Raw genomic sequence first — 19,667 nt, 5'->3', positions numbered from 1 at the left:
TCAGCAACGAGGAGGTCCGGAAGGGGTGGGAGCGCACCAGGGCCGCGGTTGACCGTTTTTCGAATTTGTACGCCAACGCCCTCCGTCAGCTCAGAAGTGGGCAGACTGAGGACGACGCCCGGAGGATAGGCGCGAGTCAGTTCCCCTTGGAGGGGAGGTATAAGGAGTTCACCTTCTGGGAGTGCTTCTTGTTGTTGAAGGACTCCGAGAAGTTCCGGGCGGGGTGCGACGCTGGGTGGCCGAAGAAGCAGCGACTGAACTATAGCGGCGACTACAGCGGCAGCAGCGGCGGATCCCACGACCTCCCCCTAGATGCTGAGGAGTTTCCACCCACTCCTTCATTTACTGGTCGCCCCCACCCGGTTGGACAGAAGCGGGCGCAGCGGGCGGCGAGGGGCGGATCCCCCCTATCGCCCCGCGAGGTCCAGTCCTCCGCCCTCCCAGCCGCCCCACTCGAGTACACTCTCCATTCGCGTAACCAAACGCGGGCTCAGATGTTACAGGTCTTCCGAGAGTGGAAGAACGCCACTGACCCCACGGAGAGGAGGTTTCTTTACGAGATGCTCGAGAGCATGCGTGCTTATTTAGAGATCGCGAGGTCACGGCTGGGGGGTTCCGACGTGGGCTCAGATACCACGGGTGGCGGCGGCGGCGGCAGCGGCGGCGACGACGAGGACGACAGCGACGGCGATGAGGAGTAGAGAGTGGCGGGGCTCGTGTGTTGAAGCCCATTTATTTTTTAAAAAAATCATGTATTTTTTTTTTTAAAATCTCTGTACTTTTTTTTTTATGAAATGGATTATTTTCCCGTATATGCGTCGTAAATTTAATTCCGTATATCGCAATTTTTTAATTTCGTAAATGTAGTATATTTTGAATTATTTTTATTGCGGCTGGCCTATGGCTGGCCTAAATCTGACGTGGTTGGTGATTTTTTTAGTGTTGCTGACGTGACAGGGAAGAGAATGGCTGGCCTATTTGCCATTGCGGATGCTCTAAAATAAAGTAATGGTGTAGATAAGTAAGACGTGGACAACATTAGCCACTTATAGTCATAGATGGTATCACACTGAATAATTTCATCGTTTTCGTTTCCTCGCACCGAAGCAAAAATGGCGGAAAACCAAGACCCAATTCGTTTCGGGATCATGGGATGCGCCGAGATCGCAAGTAAAGTGTCCCGAGCCATTCGTCTATCTCCCAACGCCGCCCTCGTCGCCGTCGCCAGCCGCTCCATCGACAAGGCCAACCAATTCGCAGCTCGCAACAAATTACCCGAAAATGTGAAGCTTTACGGGAGCTACGGCGAATTGCTGGACGACCCTTTTGTCGATGCGGTGTACGTGCCTTTGCCCACGACTCTTCACTTGAAATGGGCGCTGATGGCTGCTCAAAAGGGGAAGCATCTGCTGCTGGAGAAGCCCACGGCGCTTGACGTGAAGGTGCTCGATGAAATGCTTGAGTCGTGTCGGAGGAATGGATTGCAGTTTATGGATGGGAGCATGTGGTATCATCACCCGCGGACTGCCAAAATGAAGGAGCTGCTGTCGGATTCCCATGTTTTTGGGCGTCTTAAAGCTGTGTGTATATGCTTCTTCACGCTTGATACTTTCCATTTTCATGAACTTTGCTTTACTTTTTTGGTGATTTATATGCAAATTAAGTTTTACTACTAACTAGTTACTACACCCTCCGTCCCCCATTTATAGTCTGATTTTGACTTGGCGGGTTTTAAGAAATTATATGACTTTGTGAAAAAAATAGGAAAATGAGTTAGTGGAAAGTGAATCTCATTTTATATATTGGTTTTATTATAGAATGTGAATGTAATGAGTTAAGTGAATGGTAACTCCCTTTACCTAAAATGGAAAAAAGCAAATGGGACTTCACTGACATTCCAAAACAGCAAAATGAGACATTATTTCATGGACGGAGGGAGTAGATTTCAATTCTTTTTTATGGTAATTTCACATTTTGAGTTCTCACATTCCCCTTTTAGGAAGGTGTTAATTTCAATTTTATCCTATGTATAACTTTTCAAAAATTTGTTTTTTTCTCACGAACTTTAAATTTGGCATATATTCAACAATATTTACCTTCTAAGGACTTTGTAATCATTATCACCGTCAGCGATAACCATATCTGATGTGATGTGGTAGCAAATGAGATGCAATTAGATTCTGTTGCTGGTGGAAAAATTCAACAACTATTTAAGTGGTGTGATATTTTTTGCAAAATATAAAGTTCGTGGGAAAAAACGAATTTTGAAAAGTTTCGTGATATTAGGGGCCAATGTGCTTTGATTTGATGTTGATTGTCGCTTTTGTTGGCTAAGCCCAACTGAGTTTAGCAAAGCCTTGAGGGGATATGATCTTTGGTTGATTGATAGACAGGATTAGGTTTCTTATAAGATTAATCTGTATAAAATGGATGCTTCTACATCCAATTACTAGATAATGCTCTTTTCATATGTATAAATATGAATCCTTTTATGCCTTCACTCCTTTGTCTATTTAATGAATAATCTCAAGTTACTATGTTATGCCATGTCTCTGCTAATCAGCTAGTTATATTTTATGTGGCTTCTCAGATCCACAGTTCTTCATCGTACCACCCACCGCCTCATTTTCTCGAAAACGATGTAAGAGTGAAACCAGAACTCGACGCCCTTGGTGCCCTAGGTGATGCAGGGTGGTACTGCATCGGTGTCATACTGTGGAGTATGAACCAGAAACTACCCACAACCGTGACTGCTCTACCCAGCACCGTTAAAAACTCAGCTGGAGTGATCCTAACGTGCAGTGCCTCCATGCTATGGGACGAGGAGGAAACTGTTGCAACCTTCTTTTGCTCGTTTCTCGCTCATGAAACCATGTCCCTTGCAGTAAGTGCCTCCAACGGGACTCTTAATGTTGATGACTTCATAATCCCTTACGAAGAGACTGCTGCTGGATTCAGCTACACGTCTGGTGCTAAGTTTGCCAATCTGCATATTGGGTGGAACATGAAGCCTCAACACGTTCGAGTGGAGACAAAGCTGCCACAGGAGGCTTTGATGATTCAAGAATTCTCCGGGCTTGTGAAGGGCGTTAAATACCTTGGAGCTCAACCGGATACACGGTGGGCTGAAACCAGTAGATGTACTCAGCTTGTGATGGATGCAGTGAAAAATTCCATAGATGATGGTTACAAGGCTATCAAGATGTAAGTTTATGTGCCTAAACTTGATGTTTATATATAAGTGAGATATGGTTCTTTCTGTTTGCAGTTTGCATGAAATCTTTGTGGAGAAGTTGAAATTTGAAAATATTCATTTTGTAACGTTTATTGAGAAATACAATATATACACTGGATATAACTATAATAAAATGTGTAGATTTTTTAAAATGTTTTGTATATGTTTTGACATAAAATGTATACTACCTCTGCGCCCCGCTCTTCTTTTCTGCACTCGTTTTGTAAAAATAGAGTGAAAATAAAGTAAGAGAAAGAGTAATATAGAGAATCCACATTATTCTCTCTGTTACTTTACTCTTTTTTCCACTTTAACTGCTACTAAATATTATTTTTCCAAAACGAGTGCAAAAAAGTAGCGCCTTGCTTAGGATGCTACAATTGATGGAATATAGTGGCATGGAATATACCGGACCGTCGGTGTCTCGATTTCCATGCATTAAGTAGGGACTACCTGATCACTAGGAATGGTCAAATCTCATTTATACAGATCAAGTTTCATGAAAATTAGAAGGTTCAGCCAATCTTGCTAACATATCTAGAAAAAAAAAACAGAGTCACTCACACATTGAAGCTGAAAGATGCACACACTACACTACAGTTTGATTGACTCAACACCGAGCTGTCATAGCCGGAGCGTGAGGTCTGGCGTCGATTCTGAGGCAAATGCTGCTGTTTTATCTAGATAAGTGACATGTGAAGTTGCATCATGTACAAAATTCGTAGGCGAGGACATGTCAGCGCAAAAACTACCCGGCCACACGAGGTGATCGCCTTCCTCCTCCTCCTGCTCCATGTAGATAGGCTGGAAGAGGTAAGCATCTCCGAATCTTGGGGTGATCCGAGAATGTTCTGGTGGCCTAGCTAGAGGCAGGAATTGGTGGTGCACGGAGGCGTGTGACTTGATTCCTAGGCACTTGAATGGAGATCCATGTAGAGGGAGGGAAGCCAGGCCGGCATATCTGTCTGAGAAGACGCCCATTCTGACAGCGCGTTTTGCTAGTGTTCTCTCGCGTTTGTGCGCGTTTTGGTGGCCTCCCAGTGCCTGCGAGCTGTAGAATTTTCTCTGGCAGAAGTTGCACGGGAATGCTCTTGGTGAAGGCGCTGTGGTCCGGGTTTGAGGGGGCTCGTTCGTGCTCCCACTTGTGCTTGATGAGGAGAATCCCACAGAGTCCGTGCCTGCGTCCTGGCTCGACTTGAAGGTTAGTGATAGGTCGAGGGAGATTGAGCCGGAGCTGGGCTCGATTAGGCTGCTGCTGTCTTGAATTGACATGTTGATAGCTTCACAATCATTCTCTGTGGATGTTTCCACTCCAAGATCAGATTTTGAGGTTTTCATATCAAAGATCACAGAGTGTGTGCGCCCTGAATGAAGAAACAAGTTGAGATTATGTATTATGCTTAAATACAAGATTAAACACACATCTCAGCTTCATCAACTAAGGCAAGTATTTTCTTCATCTTATGTATGGTGTATATGAGTAGTTATGAAACTATCCAATTCAAGACATACTATATCAAACAATAAACAGAAAATAAGATAAATTCAAGAAATGAAACAAGTAAGTCCATGGTAAAGAAAAGAATCTAGAGTTATGAAAGATAAATTAAAAGAGTGGCTACACATAATGCTAATGCAAAAATCACTCACCACCCTTGTGTTTGCAAAAAGCCACCAATCTCAGTTCATCAGATAAAGCATTTTTTCAAAACAGAGAGAGAAAGAGAGAGAGAGAGAGGTGGTGGAGGCTCTTTGTTAGTGAATAAATAGCTAAAAAAATGAAATGAAATGAAGTGATCTAAGTGTCAGCATGTCACCCACCTCTGTTTGTTTATGTTTTGGCTGCTTTTCCCCATAACAAACTACAGCTTCTTCTTCTGTAACAAACATGCCCCATGCAACACTTCTATATTATTCTAAATTAATTCATTTTTTTTTAAATTCATGTTTGACGTAGACTGTTAATATTCAATTATAAAATACTTCTGCAAATTTTATAGATATTTTTGAAACATTATTAAGTTCTTCATCATGTCAACATTGACTGTTTTCTCTTTGGACCGATGTTTATGTTATAACTATAGTGTACAACATTGTTTTGTTTTTATCTGAATATCCCAATCCAATTTCATTTAATCTTTAACAATACAATTTTCTTGCATAGTTGTACTTAAATAAAGTAAGTAGGAATTGAATAAGGGCCAGATATGGGAATGGGGAAGTTCCAAGATGAAACCAATAGCCAGTTGAGTCACGTGGCCATACAAATTTGTTATCAACTGTCACATCTGAATTATTTAAAAACTTAGGTCAAAATAATTTCTTGTTTATTTTTGTATGCTGTCTTTTATTGTTTTAATCAGTGTTTTAAAAACCGGTTTGGATCGCCCGGTCGGACCGGTTCAGCCGTGAACCGGTGACCTTTTCGGTCCGATTCACCATATAAAACCAGTGGAGCATTAAACCGTTTTGGACCGGGTGAACCGGCCGGTTGGACCGAAAATCGGGAACCGATCGAACCGGTTACCAATTTTTTTTATTTTTAAAAATGAATTAAAAATCAATTTAAAAAAAATGTAGACTAAACTTTCATTTCATATTAACTCATACTTGTATTAGGCCTATGAAATTTATAAAAACTAGCTTAAAAAATCATTTGTGTCTTTCTTTATAGAAGTATTCCACAAGATTGTTCTTTCATTTTTCAATGTGGGATGAAAAGCTTGTTTTATAGTCATCTTTTACAATCTTTTGTCTTTACTTTTTCAATGTGTGATGTAGTTGGTTTTGTTAATATGTACTACTTCATAATATATCAACTATCAACTATATACTAATTGCATATGTATAATTAAAAGCTATATACATATTTTATATCATAACTAAAATTAATAAATCTTAATTAACTTTCAAATATAATTTTAATTACTAATGCTTAGATTAAAAATAAAATAACAAGAATATATAATGGGAGAAGTGTTCATAACATAAAAATTAATACATAGTATAATAAACATATGAATATGTATTTTTACATTACTAGTATTACTCCTTAAGAATTGGTATATATATGCTTTATCTATACTTATATATTTATATATTATTTAAAATTAAATTATATATTGCATTAATCCTTGTTTATTTACATGTTTTGAAACCAAATGTTTTATAATAAATATGTATTTAATTATATACTCATATATATATAAATGCTACAGTAAAACGGTTCGACCGATGATTCGACCGGTTGGACCAGTTGAACCGTGAACCAGTAGCCTCGCCGGTTCGCTCGCCGGTCCGGTTTTTAAAACATTGGTTTTAATGAATGTAGAATGTCCTATACAGATAACAAAATCCCCAAGTCCAAGAATGCATTCGAATAATATGACTAATATTTGAAAAAAACTCACTAATACTATTAATAAAAAATATATCTAACAAAATCCCAAAGTCCAAGAATGCATTCGAATAATATGACTAATATTTGAAAAAAACTCACTAATACTATTAATAAAGAATATATCTAATCTGAACTCAAAAACAAGTAGGAGTATTATTCAATTTATACAAAAAAAATAAAATTAAAAACAAAAGATAAAAACAGTGCTCGAGGCGCCGCTCTTGGCCCTTGAGTGAAGGAGTAGACCCTTCAAATAGCCCCACAATTCCACTAATTTATTGGATGTAATTTGTGATTAGCAAGATAATTTAGTTTAATCACCGGTTCTAATTAAACTGTATTACTAAAAGCCTCGCACCATGTTGGTGCTTTGGCTTTATTATTTCTTCACACATGCTTATTTCACCTTTTGTAAAACTTCAATTAAGAAATTAATGAAGGGATTATGCGTAGATGAGTTTGATCCTACTTTGGAGTGGCATATGCTGCCTCCACAAATATGCCTTTCCTTGGCATTAGATTCTCTCCACTTTTCTAAGGATATATAAATACTAGGTTGTCTGTCATACAAGTATAGCTCTTCATCTTATGATTTGCATGTCTAATATTCTAAATTGACATGACAACGACTCTGTTAATAAGATGTTTATGAATAACTTTGGGAAGTTTTACAACACATTACTTCTAAGGACTCAGTTGACTATCAATATTTCGATTATGTAAAGTAATGTTGCACTCCCTCCTATTTTTTTTTTTTTTTAAATAGACACTTTGAAAAATGGTACGGATTTTAATATAAAATTATTAAAATAAGAGCGGAAAAGAAAAATGGGTAAATTGAGAGAGATGGAGAGAAAAAAGTAGTAGCGTTAGTGTTAGTGGATTATGATTGTATTTCCTAAAATGCAGAGTTTCTTTTTTTGGGAAACGGCCAAAAAAGAAAGAATTTCTATTTTTAGGAAATGTAGGAGTATATATTATAGTTTGAGCTAGTTATGAATCTAGTTGATGTGTTTAGTATTTTAGTTAAAATTTTAATATATGTTTAATTTATGTTTGATGTAAAAGTTAAAATAATTTTTGTGTAGACTAAAATGACATCAATAATATATTTTCTCAAATAAAGAATTAGAAAGATAGATGACAGCATGGTAATTTAATCTTACTATGTAGGTATGATTTCTAAAGCTGTTAGTCTAACCTACCAAAATAGTGGGTTAATTTTCTAGGTTAAACATAAGCTTCCTAATATCATGAATTTACTAAGATTAATACTCCCTCCGTTCCGGATTAGGAGTCATTTATTGTTATGCCTTGGATTTTAAGAAAGAGTTGAAGTGTGTAATAAATGAAGTGAGATGGTGGAGTGTGTAATAAATGAAGTGAGTTGGTTGAAAATGGGTCCCTTTTGACTTTTTTGATTTTTTTTAGTTTATTTTAATGTAGATAATGACATTTTGATGCAACTTTAATGAACAATGAGGTAAAATTGTATGGCCAAATATGAAAATTTCTAAATGTGACTCTTAAACTGAGACGGACTTTTATGGCAAAAAGTGACTCTTAATCTGGGACGGAGAAAGTATATATCTTCTTCGTTTCCAAAAAATTGACAAACTTGTAAATAACATGAATTTTAATTTGCAATTGGCAAGTAACATAGAAATGGGAAAAAATAAGAGAGATAAATAATGGAAGAAATATTAGTAAATTGTGGGGTCCACATTATAAAATAATGTTAAGATAATTATTTATTGAAAACTTTTTGTAGTTAGACTTTTGGTCTAATTTAGGGAGACTGTCCAAAATAGTAAAACTAGTCTATTTTTTTTACGACAGATGGAGTATATATATACCAAATACATTATTGAAGTCCTATAAGAGGATCCCCAAGGAAGAAAGGTAAATGAAAATGACATATCATTTATTTACCTTCTTAAAAAGTGAAATATTCCTTTTTAAAAAGTAGGCAACTCCAAAGAGTAACGATATACTCCCTCCGTATTAAAAAATAGAAACATTTGAAACGACGCGGGTTATAATGCACAATTGGTAAAGTAAGTGAGAAGAATTGGTAAAGTAAGAGCATCCACAGTAATAGGCGAGCGACCGGCTAGCCGATACCCGTCGCTAGCGGGTCCGCTCGCCGAACCATTGCAACCGGCGAGCGCGGAATCAGCGAGAATTTCGGCGAGCGCTCGCCGATTCTCGGGCGCTGACCGATGCGCTCGCCGATCTGCTCCCCGCCATTGTAGGCGGCTCGGCCAACGCAATTTTTTTTTATTAAATTTTCGAAACACTATATATACGCGATTTTCACGTCATTTTCATTCGCACCACTTGTTTTAACGAGTTTTCTCTCTCTCTTAATTTCTGTACAAGAGCAATAACGCGAAATGGATCACAACAACGAGTCTACTCCAGCGACGAGCGAGACTCAAACTCCCACAATACCCGCGGGAGCGGGATGGGGGCAGATGGGCGGCGGGTTACCCTTGGCAGCAGATGATTGCGCAGGGCAGCGGTCAGGGGGGTACCAGGCATGCAACCCGGTATGCAGATGATGCCCGGTTGCAGATGATGCAGCCTGTGCAGCTCGTGGCGCGGGGGGGGGGGGGGGGGGGGGGGGAGGGGGGGAGGGGGGGAGGAGTGAGGGGGGACAATGTCTACCGCCCACTCTTATTTTTTGACTGCGTCTTCCCACACATCGTGAAGGAACTGGCAGCGGAAGCATGTTTCGATTTTCATAATTTAATAATTAATCAAACAAATAAATCACATAATAATCAGATCTATTTAGCAGATTATTTAGACAAAATCTATTCGCGTAATTCTCACATGTATCATGCTCATAACTTGAATTAATCATGCTTTAAGTATATTGAAACCAAAAACATGCTTTTCTACGAAGCAGAAATAATACCTTATTAATTCTCCAAAGAATTGATGATGGCTAGCTACTTCTCCATGTGACGCTTTGAATACTAGACCACGGATCTTCTCTCTGGTTCCCGAACTATACTCCAATATTAGTGTGGGCTGATCTCACCGGAATACTAAGACTTAAATAAAGAAGACAGATGAAATTCTTTTTCCAATTAGAGGAAAATTTCGAACTCCTCTTACTAGAGGGGGATGAAAATTTTAGTAGTAAAAATTATTATTTCTGTCTCCTTTATTCTCTTATTTATATTAAGTTCCTTTTGGGCCCAGACAGGGATATATTGAAGGTTTTGGATATGGGCTCATCCAATTTACTTTTTACTAATTAAATTGAACCCACAATTTAATATAAGCTTTAATTGGAATATTACGAGCAGCCACTACAGAAGTAATACTCAACTCTCCCAATCCAAATCCGAAATTATAAGTAATCCGGGTTTCCGTTTTAAATTTTATTTCCCGCACTTAAAATAAAAATGTCCATTAATTAATTAATGTCTTCTATGGACTTAATTAATTAATTTCTTATTAATTCCAAGAGTGGACTTAGCATGAAACGCTTACTTATTATTCATAGAGTGATCAAACTCCAACTAGCTAGGTTTCGAATAATAAAACCTTGTTTCGCGCTCCTCTTGAGGACATTATCAAACGAGACCCACCTCGCGCACGATTCAATATAATAGCAATCATAGCACCGCTGGATATTGATCACCATTACCCAATATATCAGGATTATCGGGTTACGAAAAACCCGCACCATTTGATAAGTCAAAGTAATGCATAATCAATACCGTATGCTCAATGCTAACCTACATTGATTAAGAAACAAATATTTATCAAGACCTCGCCTTTCAGTAGATAGCACAAAGACAAGTCTTGCTATTAGATCCGTTCAGTGCTTTACCACACCAATGTCATCTTATTTCAGTAAGGCTTAGAAATATGCGGACTGACATTGCAACCTTTCACAATGGATAGTCTAATTCCATCTAGGTCGTGAAATTCTTCTTTTTCTTTGTTTAGAACTGACCGTGTTACCTTAAAGTGGACGCCACCCACAACCGGTCTACTAAAACAAAGACTTAGACTTTGTTAAGTTAACTTATACATTTAAACATGCAATTAACATCCATTAAATGTAAAACATAACAATATTATGACAAAAAGAAGAAGAAGAAGAAGAAGAAGAAGAAGAAGAAGAAGAAGAAGAAGAAGAAGAAGAAGAAGAAGAAGGTGGTAGGTGAGTCGTCGCAGCCGGCTGATGACGACAGTGTATGGAGGAATTGGACGGATGATGAGAACGTCGTGTTGTCCAAGGCTTGGGTGTCTTTTTGTGACGATCCCCTCGTTTCGAACAATCAGAGGATCGTCAACATGTGGGCTAAAATTGCAGTAGCCTACCGGATGAATTGGCCTCATTGGAAGGCATACACCGGGGAGGAGTGCCGGAAGGGGTGGGAGCGAATCAGGGCTACGGTCTCCTGATTTGCGGGCTTGTACACCAACGCCCTCCGCATGAAGACCAGTGGCCAGACTGACGAGGATTGCAGGAAGATAGCGGAGAAAGCCTTCCCCGTGCGGGGGCTGTATAAGGAATTCACCTACTGGAACTGCTATCTGGTGCTGATGGATTCCGAGAAGTTCCGGGCGGGTGTCGATGCTGGCTGGCTGAAGAAGCAGTGGCTGAACTATGCCGGTGATTACAGCGGCAGCAGCAGCGGTTCCCACGACCTCCCCGAGAATGTTCCAGAGGAGTCGTCCCCTCCATCCTTCGCTCGCCGCACTCGCCCGATTGGTCAGAGGAGGGCGCAACGGGCAGCGAGGGGAGTCGCCCATGGGTCCCAGGAGGTCCAATCGGCATCCCCCCTCGTTGGCAAGTCGGCAGCCGAGCTCTCCTTCTACGCGCGTCAACAAACGCGCAAACAGTTGCACAAGATCTTCTACGAATGGAAGGAGGCAACTGACCCCGAGGAGAAGAAGTTTCTTCACTCAATGCTCGAGAGTATGCGGGTTGATTTGGATACCTTCGTGGCACAGTTGGGGGGATCAGGCGCGGGCTAGATGCCGGGGGTGCAGCCGGTGGCAGCGGGGATGGTGGCGACGGCGACGAGGAGTAGAGTGGGGCGGTGGCTCGTGTGTGGAAGCCCGAATTTTTTTTTGTTTTTAGTTAATGTACTTTTTTTTATTTAAATAAAATTAATGAATTTTTCCTGTATAAGTGTCGTAAATTTAATTCCGTATTTTGTGTTTAATTCCGTAAATTTAGTTGCTTTTTTAATAGTGCTGATGATGTGGCTAGCCTATTGCTTGTCTGGTTGCTTGTGGCAGGAGGAGAAACAAGCTAGCCTATGGCTGACCTATTTAGGGTTTACCATAGTGGATGCTCTAAGAGAGAGGAAAAAAAAATGAGTAAAGTAAGAGAGAGGAAGAGAAAAAGTAGTGAAAGTAGAGTTAGTGGATTGTGGGGTCCATGTCCTAAAATGGAAAGATTATAAAATTTCTATTTTTAAGGAACAATTCAAAATGGAAATAGTTACTATTTTAAAAAACGGAGGGAATATAGAAAAGGTAAATGGTTATTTCTAAATGATATAAAGTGCTAAGAGCATTCGAGGGTGCCAATCGGCTGCCGTGTATCGATGCCCCCATCGGTGCCTATTGGGGGTGGGGTGGGGTGGGGTGGGATGGGTTGGGATGTGGGGGGTTGGGGTGTGGGGGGCGTCAGACGGCGCTCGGGATGGGGGGATGGGGGAGAGTGATTCTTGTTGACGTTTTATTTAAAAAATTAGGGTTCAAATATAATGGTATTCTGTTTCTTTGTGTCTGGAATTAATTTCATAACCAATAACGAATTTCAATATAGATATATGCTCTATTTTGTTGTAGAGATTTTGTTATCTCCCCGCCAAGAAAAAAAGCAGATATTTTACCTTTCCTTTGATGAAGAGGTAAAAATATCTCTTTGAAGTGAGAAAAGGTATAACACCTTCCCTCTATCTCTTCCATTGGGGATTGATTTTCCATAAAAAAAAAAAAAAAATTTATCATGCTTAACCTTCCACATTAATTTCTCCTCTCGGAGATGCTCTAAGAGCTCTTAACGTTGGTAGCAAATATCCTATTTAGTGATATCGATTTACATTTATTTAAGAGCTGCTTTCCTATGCGCTCCAACTCCATACGTGCAACAGACTGTAACAAATTAACAATTAATTATCTTAATTAAAACTTCATGATCTTAATTAACATTCAAATCCGGTCATTAATGGCATAGAGGTTGACTGTTGAGCGCATTATCATAAGAGGAAGGTGCCCGTTACCAATTGGGCTCAAAATAATTTGGGCCAAGCAAGGTTATTTGTAATATATAGGTTTGGCCCAGCTTAGACCCATTTTATTGGACTAGATGCAAAATATTTGAATCAGGTCGGGCTTGAGTTAATGTGTATAATTAAAATTATCAAAGTAATGTTTGAATTCACATATCCACATCAAGATCTCTTTGCATATAAAACAAAGATTTTACAATATATATCAATCACCCAAGTATATATTTCCTCGGAATAGACCTTCCAATTTTTTCTCAACGTCCGTTAAATTTATTTACAAGAAACATAAATTCCTATGACAAACTAATTTCCCATGCAAATCATTAGATATAAACTATAAATTTGGGGCAGGACTTATGTATTAGGCTATATATATCTTAATTCTAACCTACCTTTACGATAAATAGATATTCTAAACATTCTAGAAGTCTCTTATATATAAAGGAAAAAAAATATTGAGACAAAAAACGACTCTAAAACGTAGCTTTAGTTTTCCTTTTTGAAGAATTTCCTTTTGAGTTATTTTTTTATTTAATATATCATATATGTAGTGAGTTCACGGGCCTAGGAGTCTTGGACTAGGTCTTTTTCCTTTCCTATATATATGAGGAACATAAACAATAGTTGACATAAAAATACAATAATAAAATTGATATTTCTCCAAATACCTGTGTCTCAAATTCTCGACAACCTAAACACTAGTTCACGCCTACTTGCTTGCGGCAGGGAATTAGTCTCTTTCGTTTTCAAGTTTGTGGTGCTCGGCTGTATTATCAGATGAAGAGGAGCGCACAATAGACAAACTCTTCCACAACCTCGTCGATTTCTTCATCCCCTTTAAGTTGGAGCTCTCACTCATGCATGGAGCTAGCACTCCTCCTAACGCCCTCGTCAGCCATCACGCTGCAGCCATCTCAAGCATTATCATCGGCTGTGGCTGCAGCGTGATGGCACACAAGGGCGTGTGGAGGTGTGCTAGTTGCATGGCATGGGTGAGAAGCAACAAGTTAAATGGGATCAAGAGATTGACGAGGTTGTCGAAGTGTTTGACAAGCTTTGTGAGAGGAAGAAGACCAATGGCTTCATTCCAATTTCTTGTTACTCCATTTAAATGCATAGTTTCATACTTTCGTCCCCCTGTGTCGCGAATGAAGCTTGATTGTAGGCCTCCCAATGACGGACCCAGGTGGGGTCCGTGAATATCTCGGCCGTCGACCCATGGCTGCTCCAGCTCCAACCCAACGCTATGGCTGCTTCGTGTCCATTGAATAGTTTTTTTGAAGATGAGAGTTTATTAAACCTAGGTTCTTTTTGTAGTGTTGATGAATGCTAGTATATTTAATTTTTTTTCTTATATTTTAAAGTTAATTAATAAGTACACTTTAAAATGTGCTTGTTTAGTGGGGTTTTATGACTTTATCGATATAGTCTAAGTGAATTGGAAAATGTGCAAAATATAAAGAAATTGTTAATAAGTATAACTCATTAATTTGAATATTAATTTATAGGTAATGATTACCTTAATTTTTGTATAATTACAATTAAAGTTAAATGGTATATGAAGAAGTTAACAAAAGTAGGATTACAATTTAAACAAAAAAAATGGTTAAAAATGCATAGGATATCACTAATTTAAATAAAATTCTTTGAAATATTAAAAAAAAATATCACAACCTAAAACAATTTTAACTGTATAAAGTTGTGTTATGTGATTTTTACACTTTGAAAATACGAAGATCATAGTAATTAATTTCTGACTAAAGAGAATATAATATTTAAATTGTAATATTAATTTTTTAAATATTTTTACTATATATTTATTAAATTTCGACCGCACGACTTTGATTTTTATATATAGATGTAATATTTTTCTCTACTCATCTCCAAAATTAAGGTTTTTCCCTTTTGCGGAGAATCCTTCGTCTTTCCAATCATATGATTTCCTTTTTCGTTAGTCTTTACTTAATGTTTTATGAGTTCATTTTTTGTGAGTAGAAATTGTGTAATGATGAACAGCTTAATATGATACTCCCTCCGTCTTTCATTAGTTCTCTACTTTTGCCATTTTCGTCTGTCCCCTATTAATTGTCCATTTTTACTTTTACTATAAATGATAAGTATACCCTACATTCTACTAACTAATTCCACTCACATTTTATTATAAAGCCAATAAATAAAAGTGGGACTCACATTCCACTTACTTTATACCCACTTACTTATACATTTCCTAGAACTCGTGTCAGAATCAAAGTGGACAATTAATGGTGATGTAGGAAGTAATTTTTTTGTTTTTAAATGAGAGCCAAGATTATTTAGGTTGATTACATTTTTACATGTAAAAGAAAATAAATTTAACGGCCCCTCCACGGAGGACTCGAATCTGAGATTTTTGGCCTCAAGCATTACTTCTCTATCGCTTGACCAACTCTTGTCGTGATTGAAGACCACATTGCATGCCTTACAAGCATAGTGATTTTTTAATGGCAAAACACATTTCAATGTCTTGTACTAATACATTTTGTTTCATTGAGTCCTATAAATGTTTGGTTCTTTAAATCTATGTATCAATGCATTTTGTTTTAGGATAAATTACCTGTAAAGTCATGAACTTTCAACATAGTTTGGTTGGTCCCGTGAACTTTAAATGTTGCATGAAAAGTTATGAACTTTACCAAACTGTGTGAATTTCCCATCTGACCCGACCCGATAGATTTCCGACACAGTTACTTATCCTACGTGGTGCGCCGTCTTGAATGGTGAATCAGGCATGTTTTAGGATTTTAGGGAGAGGATTAGTAGAAAAGAAGATATGATCGATAATTCCTTGATGTTTATTGCTTCATCTTGTACCCCTTTAAATATGTATTACAAACATGTATACATGGAATAATATCAATCTCATTATAATGATATCAATCTATTTTCCAATCACATCAATCTATTCTGGGGGGATTATTGTGAGTGACTCCCTCTCCAAGTCTTTCCTTGTTTAACACTCCCCCTCAAGTTGAGTGGTGGGATCTCCAAAACTCAACTTGCCAAGTACACTTGCGAATCTTCTTGAGTTGACTGCTTTGGTGAGTATATCTGCCAGTTGATCCTCTGATCGAACAAATGGTAGCTCCACTGCTCCACTCTCAATGTTTTCTTTGATGAAGTGCCTATCGACTTCGATATGTTTGGTCCTATCATGCTGCACTGGGTTCTCGGAAATATGCTTTATTGTCACTGAAGAGTTGACTTTTCTCTGGGGCAAGCCCAATTTCTTTCAATAATCTTCTCAGCCATAAGATCTCCATTAGTCCGCTTTTAATTCCTCTGAATTCGGCTTCGGCACTGGATAAAGCAACCACCTTCTATTTCTTACTCTTCCAAGTGACTAGGTTCCCCTCAACAAAGGTGAAATAACATGCGGTTGACCTTCTATCTATTGGGTTGCTTGCCCAATCAGCATCTGTATATCCATAAATTCCTCTCTGTTCATTCTTCTTGAACATTATCCCATGTCCAACGGTCCCCTTAAGATACTTGACAATTCGTAATGCAGCTTCATAGTGATGCTTTTGTGGTTTGTGCATGAACTGACTCACAATCCCCACGGTATATGCGATGTTGGGCCTAGTGTGGGAGAGGTAGATGAGTTTCCCAACTAGGCGTTGATACTTGCCTTGGTTTGCAGGTTCCGCCCCTTCTAGGATTTGTAGACTGTGATTCACCAAGATTGGTGTGTCCACCGGCTTGCAATCCAGAAGTCCCGTCTCAGCCAGAATGTCCAAGATGTACTTCTTTTGCCTCAAGAAAATGCCTCCTTCAGATCTCAACACTTCTATCCCCAAAAAATACTTAAGGTTTCCTAAGTCCTTCATCTCGAATTCCTGGAATAGGCTTCCCTTAAGTCTCTCGATTTCCTTTGTATCATCTCCAGTAATAATCATGTCATCTACATAGATAATGAGGCACGTCAGTCGTCCATCTCGCTTCTTCAGAAATAGTGTATGGTCTGATTGACTCTGTTTGAACCCGTATTTTGCCATGGCCTCAGTGAACCTTCCAAACCAGACTATGGGGGACTGCTTGAGTCCATACAAAGTTTTCTTCAGGCTACACCCTTCGCCTTCTTTATACCCTTCTGTGAATCCTGGTGGTGCCTGCATACACTTCTCTTTTTAATTCACCATGGAGAAAGGCGTTCGTGACATCAAACTGGTGCAGTAACCAATCTCTATTTGCAGCAACTGTTAATAGTACTCGAATGGTATTCATCTTTGCCACCGGAGAAAAGGTCTCATCATAATCTACCCCATAAGTCTGTGTGTATCCTTTTGCTACCAAACGAGCCTTGTATCACTCTATGGAACCATCTGGTCTGCGTTTAATAGTGAACATCCATTTACACCCAACTGCTTTCTTCCCATCTGGTACCTTGCATTTTATCCATGTGTCGTTCCTCTCTAGAGCGCCCATTTCTTTTAGCACTGCCTCCGCCAATGCTTGTGTCTCCAAGCTTCTTCGACAGTGCAGGGGATTTCTTCCTCCTCATATAGTGCAGTCTCAAACGCATGGGCCATTTCTGATAGTTGTCCTCTAGCCAAGTTAGCTATTGAGTACTTGGCCTTTTTGCCTATGATCTCTGGGCTATACCTCTTCGGTGGAACCCCTCTGTTGGGATTTGGCGGTAGTTTATATCCCCTAACTCCTTCACTAACCTGTTCTTCCAACAAATCACATATTTCTATCTCATTCCCGTCATCAGAATTTTGCTCAATATCTATTTCAAGGTCAGTCTCACCAAGTATAGGAATATCATCACCAACATTAGTAGTATTCTCATGCTCAGGTGGAGAATCAGAGGTACTTACATCGGATATCAGTAGAGGATTTACTGGAACGGTGTCACTGATAGGTGAGGGTTGTATTTCAGCTTCTTGGCTTGAGATATCTTCTTCTGATAGGCCTGCTGGAGAGTTGGGTGTTGGTAACCGGCTTAGTGGGTCACTATTATTCTCTCCCTGACCACTAAGGTGGTTAAAAATGTAATCGGTTTAAAGGAAGTCGCAGTTTAAGGTAGTAAACATGCGATTGGACTTAGGATCGAAGCACTGGTACCCTTTCTGAGATGTCCCATACCCAACGAAAACACATTTCACTGCGCAAGGTGAGAGTTTGGTTCGTTCATGTTTTGGTATGTGTACAAAAACCGAGCACCCGAAAACCCGAGGCTGAAGTGTCAGGGCTAAAGGTACTTGGGCTAATGTAGAGAGGACCTCTAGTGGTGTCTTGTATTCCAGGGTACTAGAAGGTAACCAGTTCGTGAGATAGACTGATGCGGCAATGGCTTCGGGCCAGAATTTTCTTGGGGTGTTGGATTCAATGAGCATGGCTCGAGTCATTTCTAAACACACCGTTCTGATCAGGGATGTATGGGCAGGTAGTTTGATGGACTAATCCTTTATCATGACAAACGGCTTTCATTTTTGAGTTCACAAATTCCCCCCCCCCCCCCCCCTTTTCGGATCGAAGGATCTTTATGTTTTGTTGAAATTGGGTTTGCACAAGGTTGTGAAAGTGACTAAAGTGTTCAAAGACTTCATTTTTTTGTTTCATAAAGTAAACCCATGTCATGCGAGTACAGTCATCTATAAAGAGAATAAAGTATTTGAACTCTTGACCCCCCACAATCGGAGATGGATCCCACACATCAGAATGAACAAGTGAAAATAAAGAGTCAACTCAGGTATTATTGGATTTATAAGAATGTCTATGACTCTTAGCCAACACACAAGTGTCACAGTACATATCTTGATTAAATTTAGGAAAGAAAGTTTTTAAATAACCCGAGGAAGGATGTCCTAAGCGACGATGTTAGAGAAAAGCCTCCCTATTTACCAATCCATGGGTTAGGAACTTGTTACTATATCATTATTGAGTAATAATGACCCAGTATTCGATATTGGGTCATTCATAGCATTACTATACCTTCCCTATTCATTGCGGGTTGGTTATTTGTCAGTACCGGTTTAGCTTACGATGTATTTGGAAGCCCTCGGCCAAACGAGTATTTCACAGAGAGCCGACAAGGAATTCCATTAATAACTGGCCGTTTTGATTCTTTGGAACAACTCGATGAATTTAGTAGATCGTTTTAGGAGGCCCTAATCAAATGACTATAGACCGAACCTATCCTATTTTTACAGTGCGATGGTTGGCTGTTCATGGCCTGGCTGTACCTACCGTCTTTTTTTTGGGGTCAATATCAGCAATGCAGTTCATCCAACGATAAACCTAATCCCGAATTATATAGCTATGACACAATCAAACCCGAATGAACAAAGTGTTGAATTGAATCGTACCAGTCTCTACTGGGGGTTATTACTCATTTTTGTACTTGCTGTTTTATTTTCCAATTATTTTTTCAATTAGGCAAATGAAAGAAAAAAACTAATAATTCTAGGCATTCTTTTAGCCCGTTCGGAAGGATCTCATAATTATCCCTGACTGTTTATGTCTCTAGCACGACCACTTTATGAAATTTGGAGGGAAGTGGAGTAAATGGCCGATACTACTGGAAGGATTCCTCTTTGGATAATAGGTACTGTAACTGGTATTCTTCTTCTGTCCGAAGAAATGATTCATCGAAATAATGAGTCACCATTGATATCGACACATCCGAGATCGCCAAATGTTTGGGAGTTCCTCTATTCAATCCTTTTCCTTCTTCTTGTTGCTGGATATCTCGTTCGTACACATCTTTTCTTTG

The 19,667-nt window shown here is 39.1% G+C and overlaps 2 protein-coding genes across 4 annotated transcripts; one reads left to right on the top strand and one right to left on the bottom strand.

The window, feature by feature from the left end:
• Positions 1-1,047: 1,047 nt before the first annotated feature.
• On the top strand, positions 1,048-4,047 carry LOC125215233 (putative oxidoreductase At4g09670). Of its 3 annotated transcripts, none has more exons than XM_089069105.1 (3): positions 1,048-1,580; positions 2,591-3,204; positions 3,920-4,047. In XM_089069105.1, the coding sequence occupies exons 1-3, from the start codon at positions 1,113-1,115 to the stop codon at positions 3,921-3,923; spliced, it is 1,086 nt and encodes a 361-aa protein (XP_088925231.1). In that variant the 5' UTR covers positions 1,048-1,112; the 3' UTR covers positions 3,924-4,047. The 3 variants fall into 3 exon arrangements, with proteins under 3 accessions (XP_088925231.1, XP_088925230.1, XP_047972550.1); XM_089069104.1 differs by lacking the exon at positions 3,920-4,047 and adding an exon at positions 3,790-3,916; XM_048116593.2 differs by lacking the exon at positions 3,920-4,047 and having other exon boundaries at positions 1,049-1,580; positions 2,591-3,263.
• Positions 3,703-4,573, bottom strand: LOC125215234 (zinc finger protein 4-like). Its single transcript, XM_048116595.2, has one exon. It carries the CDS (start codon positions 4,571-4,573, stop codon positions 3,860-3,862), a length of 714 nt encoding a protein of 237 aa, XP_047972552.1. The 3' UTR covers positions 3,703-3,859.
• Positions 4,574-19,667: the final 15,094 nt, after the last annotated feature.

The sequence above is a fragment of the Salvia hispanica genome, chromosome 3 (genome assembly GCF_029641045.1).
Source record: "Salvia hispanica isolate PSC_SH4W2 chromosome 3, Shi_PSC_v1, whole genome shotgun sequence".
NCBI lineage: Eukaryota > Viridiplantae > Streptophyta > Magnoliopsida > Lamiales > Lamiaceae > Salvia > Salvia hispanica.
Note: the sequence above shows the minus strand (reverse complement) of the source record. Positions and strands in the feature narration are given on the sequence as shown.

Bases quoted from the DNA above. Each gene is read 5' to 3' on its own strand.
- LOC125215233 (XM_089069104.1), top strand. From the start codon at position 1,113: ATGGCGGAAAACCAAGACCCAATTCGTTTCGGGATCATGGGATGCGCC. The intron at 1,581-2,590 runs GTGTGTATATGC...GTGGCTTCTCAG, and splicing joins TTTTTGGGCGTCTTAAAGCT to ATCCACAGTTCTTCATCGTA. The intron at 3,205-3,789 runs GTAAGTTTATGT...AAAAAAAAACAG, and splicing joins GGTTACAAGGCTATCAAGAT to AGTCACTCACACATTGAAGC.
- LOC125215234 (XM_048116595.2), bottom strand. From the start codon at position 4,573: ATGAAAACCTCAAAATCTGATCTTGGAGTGGAAACATCCACAGAGAAT.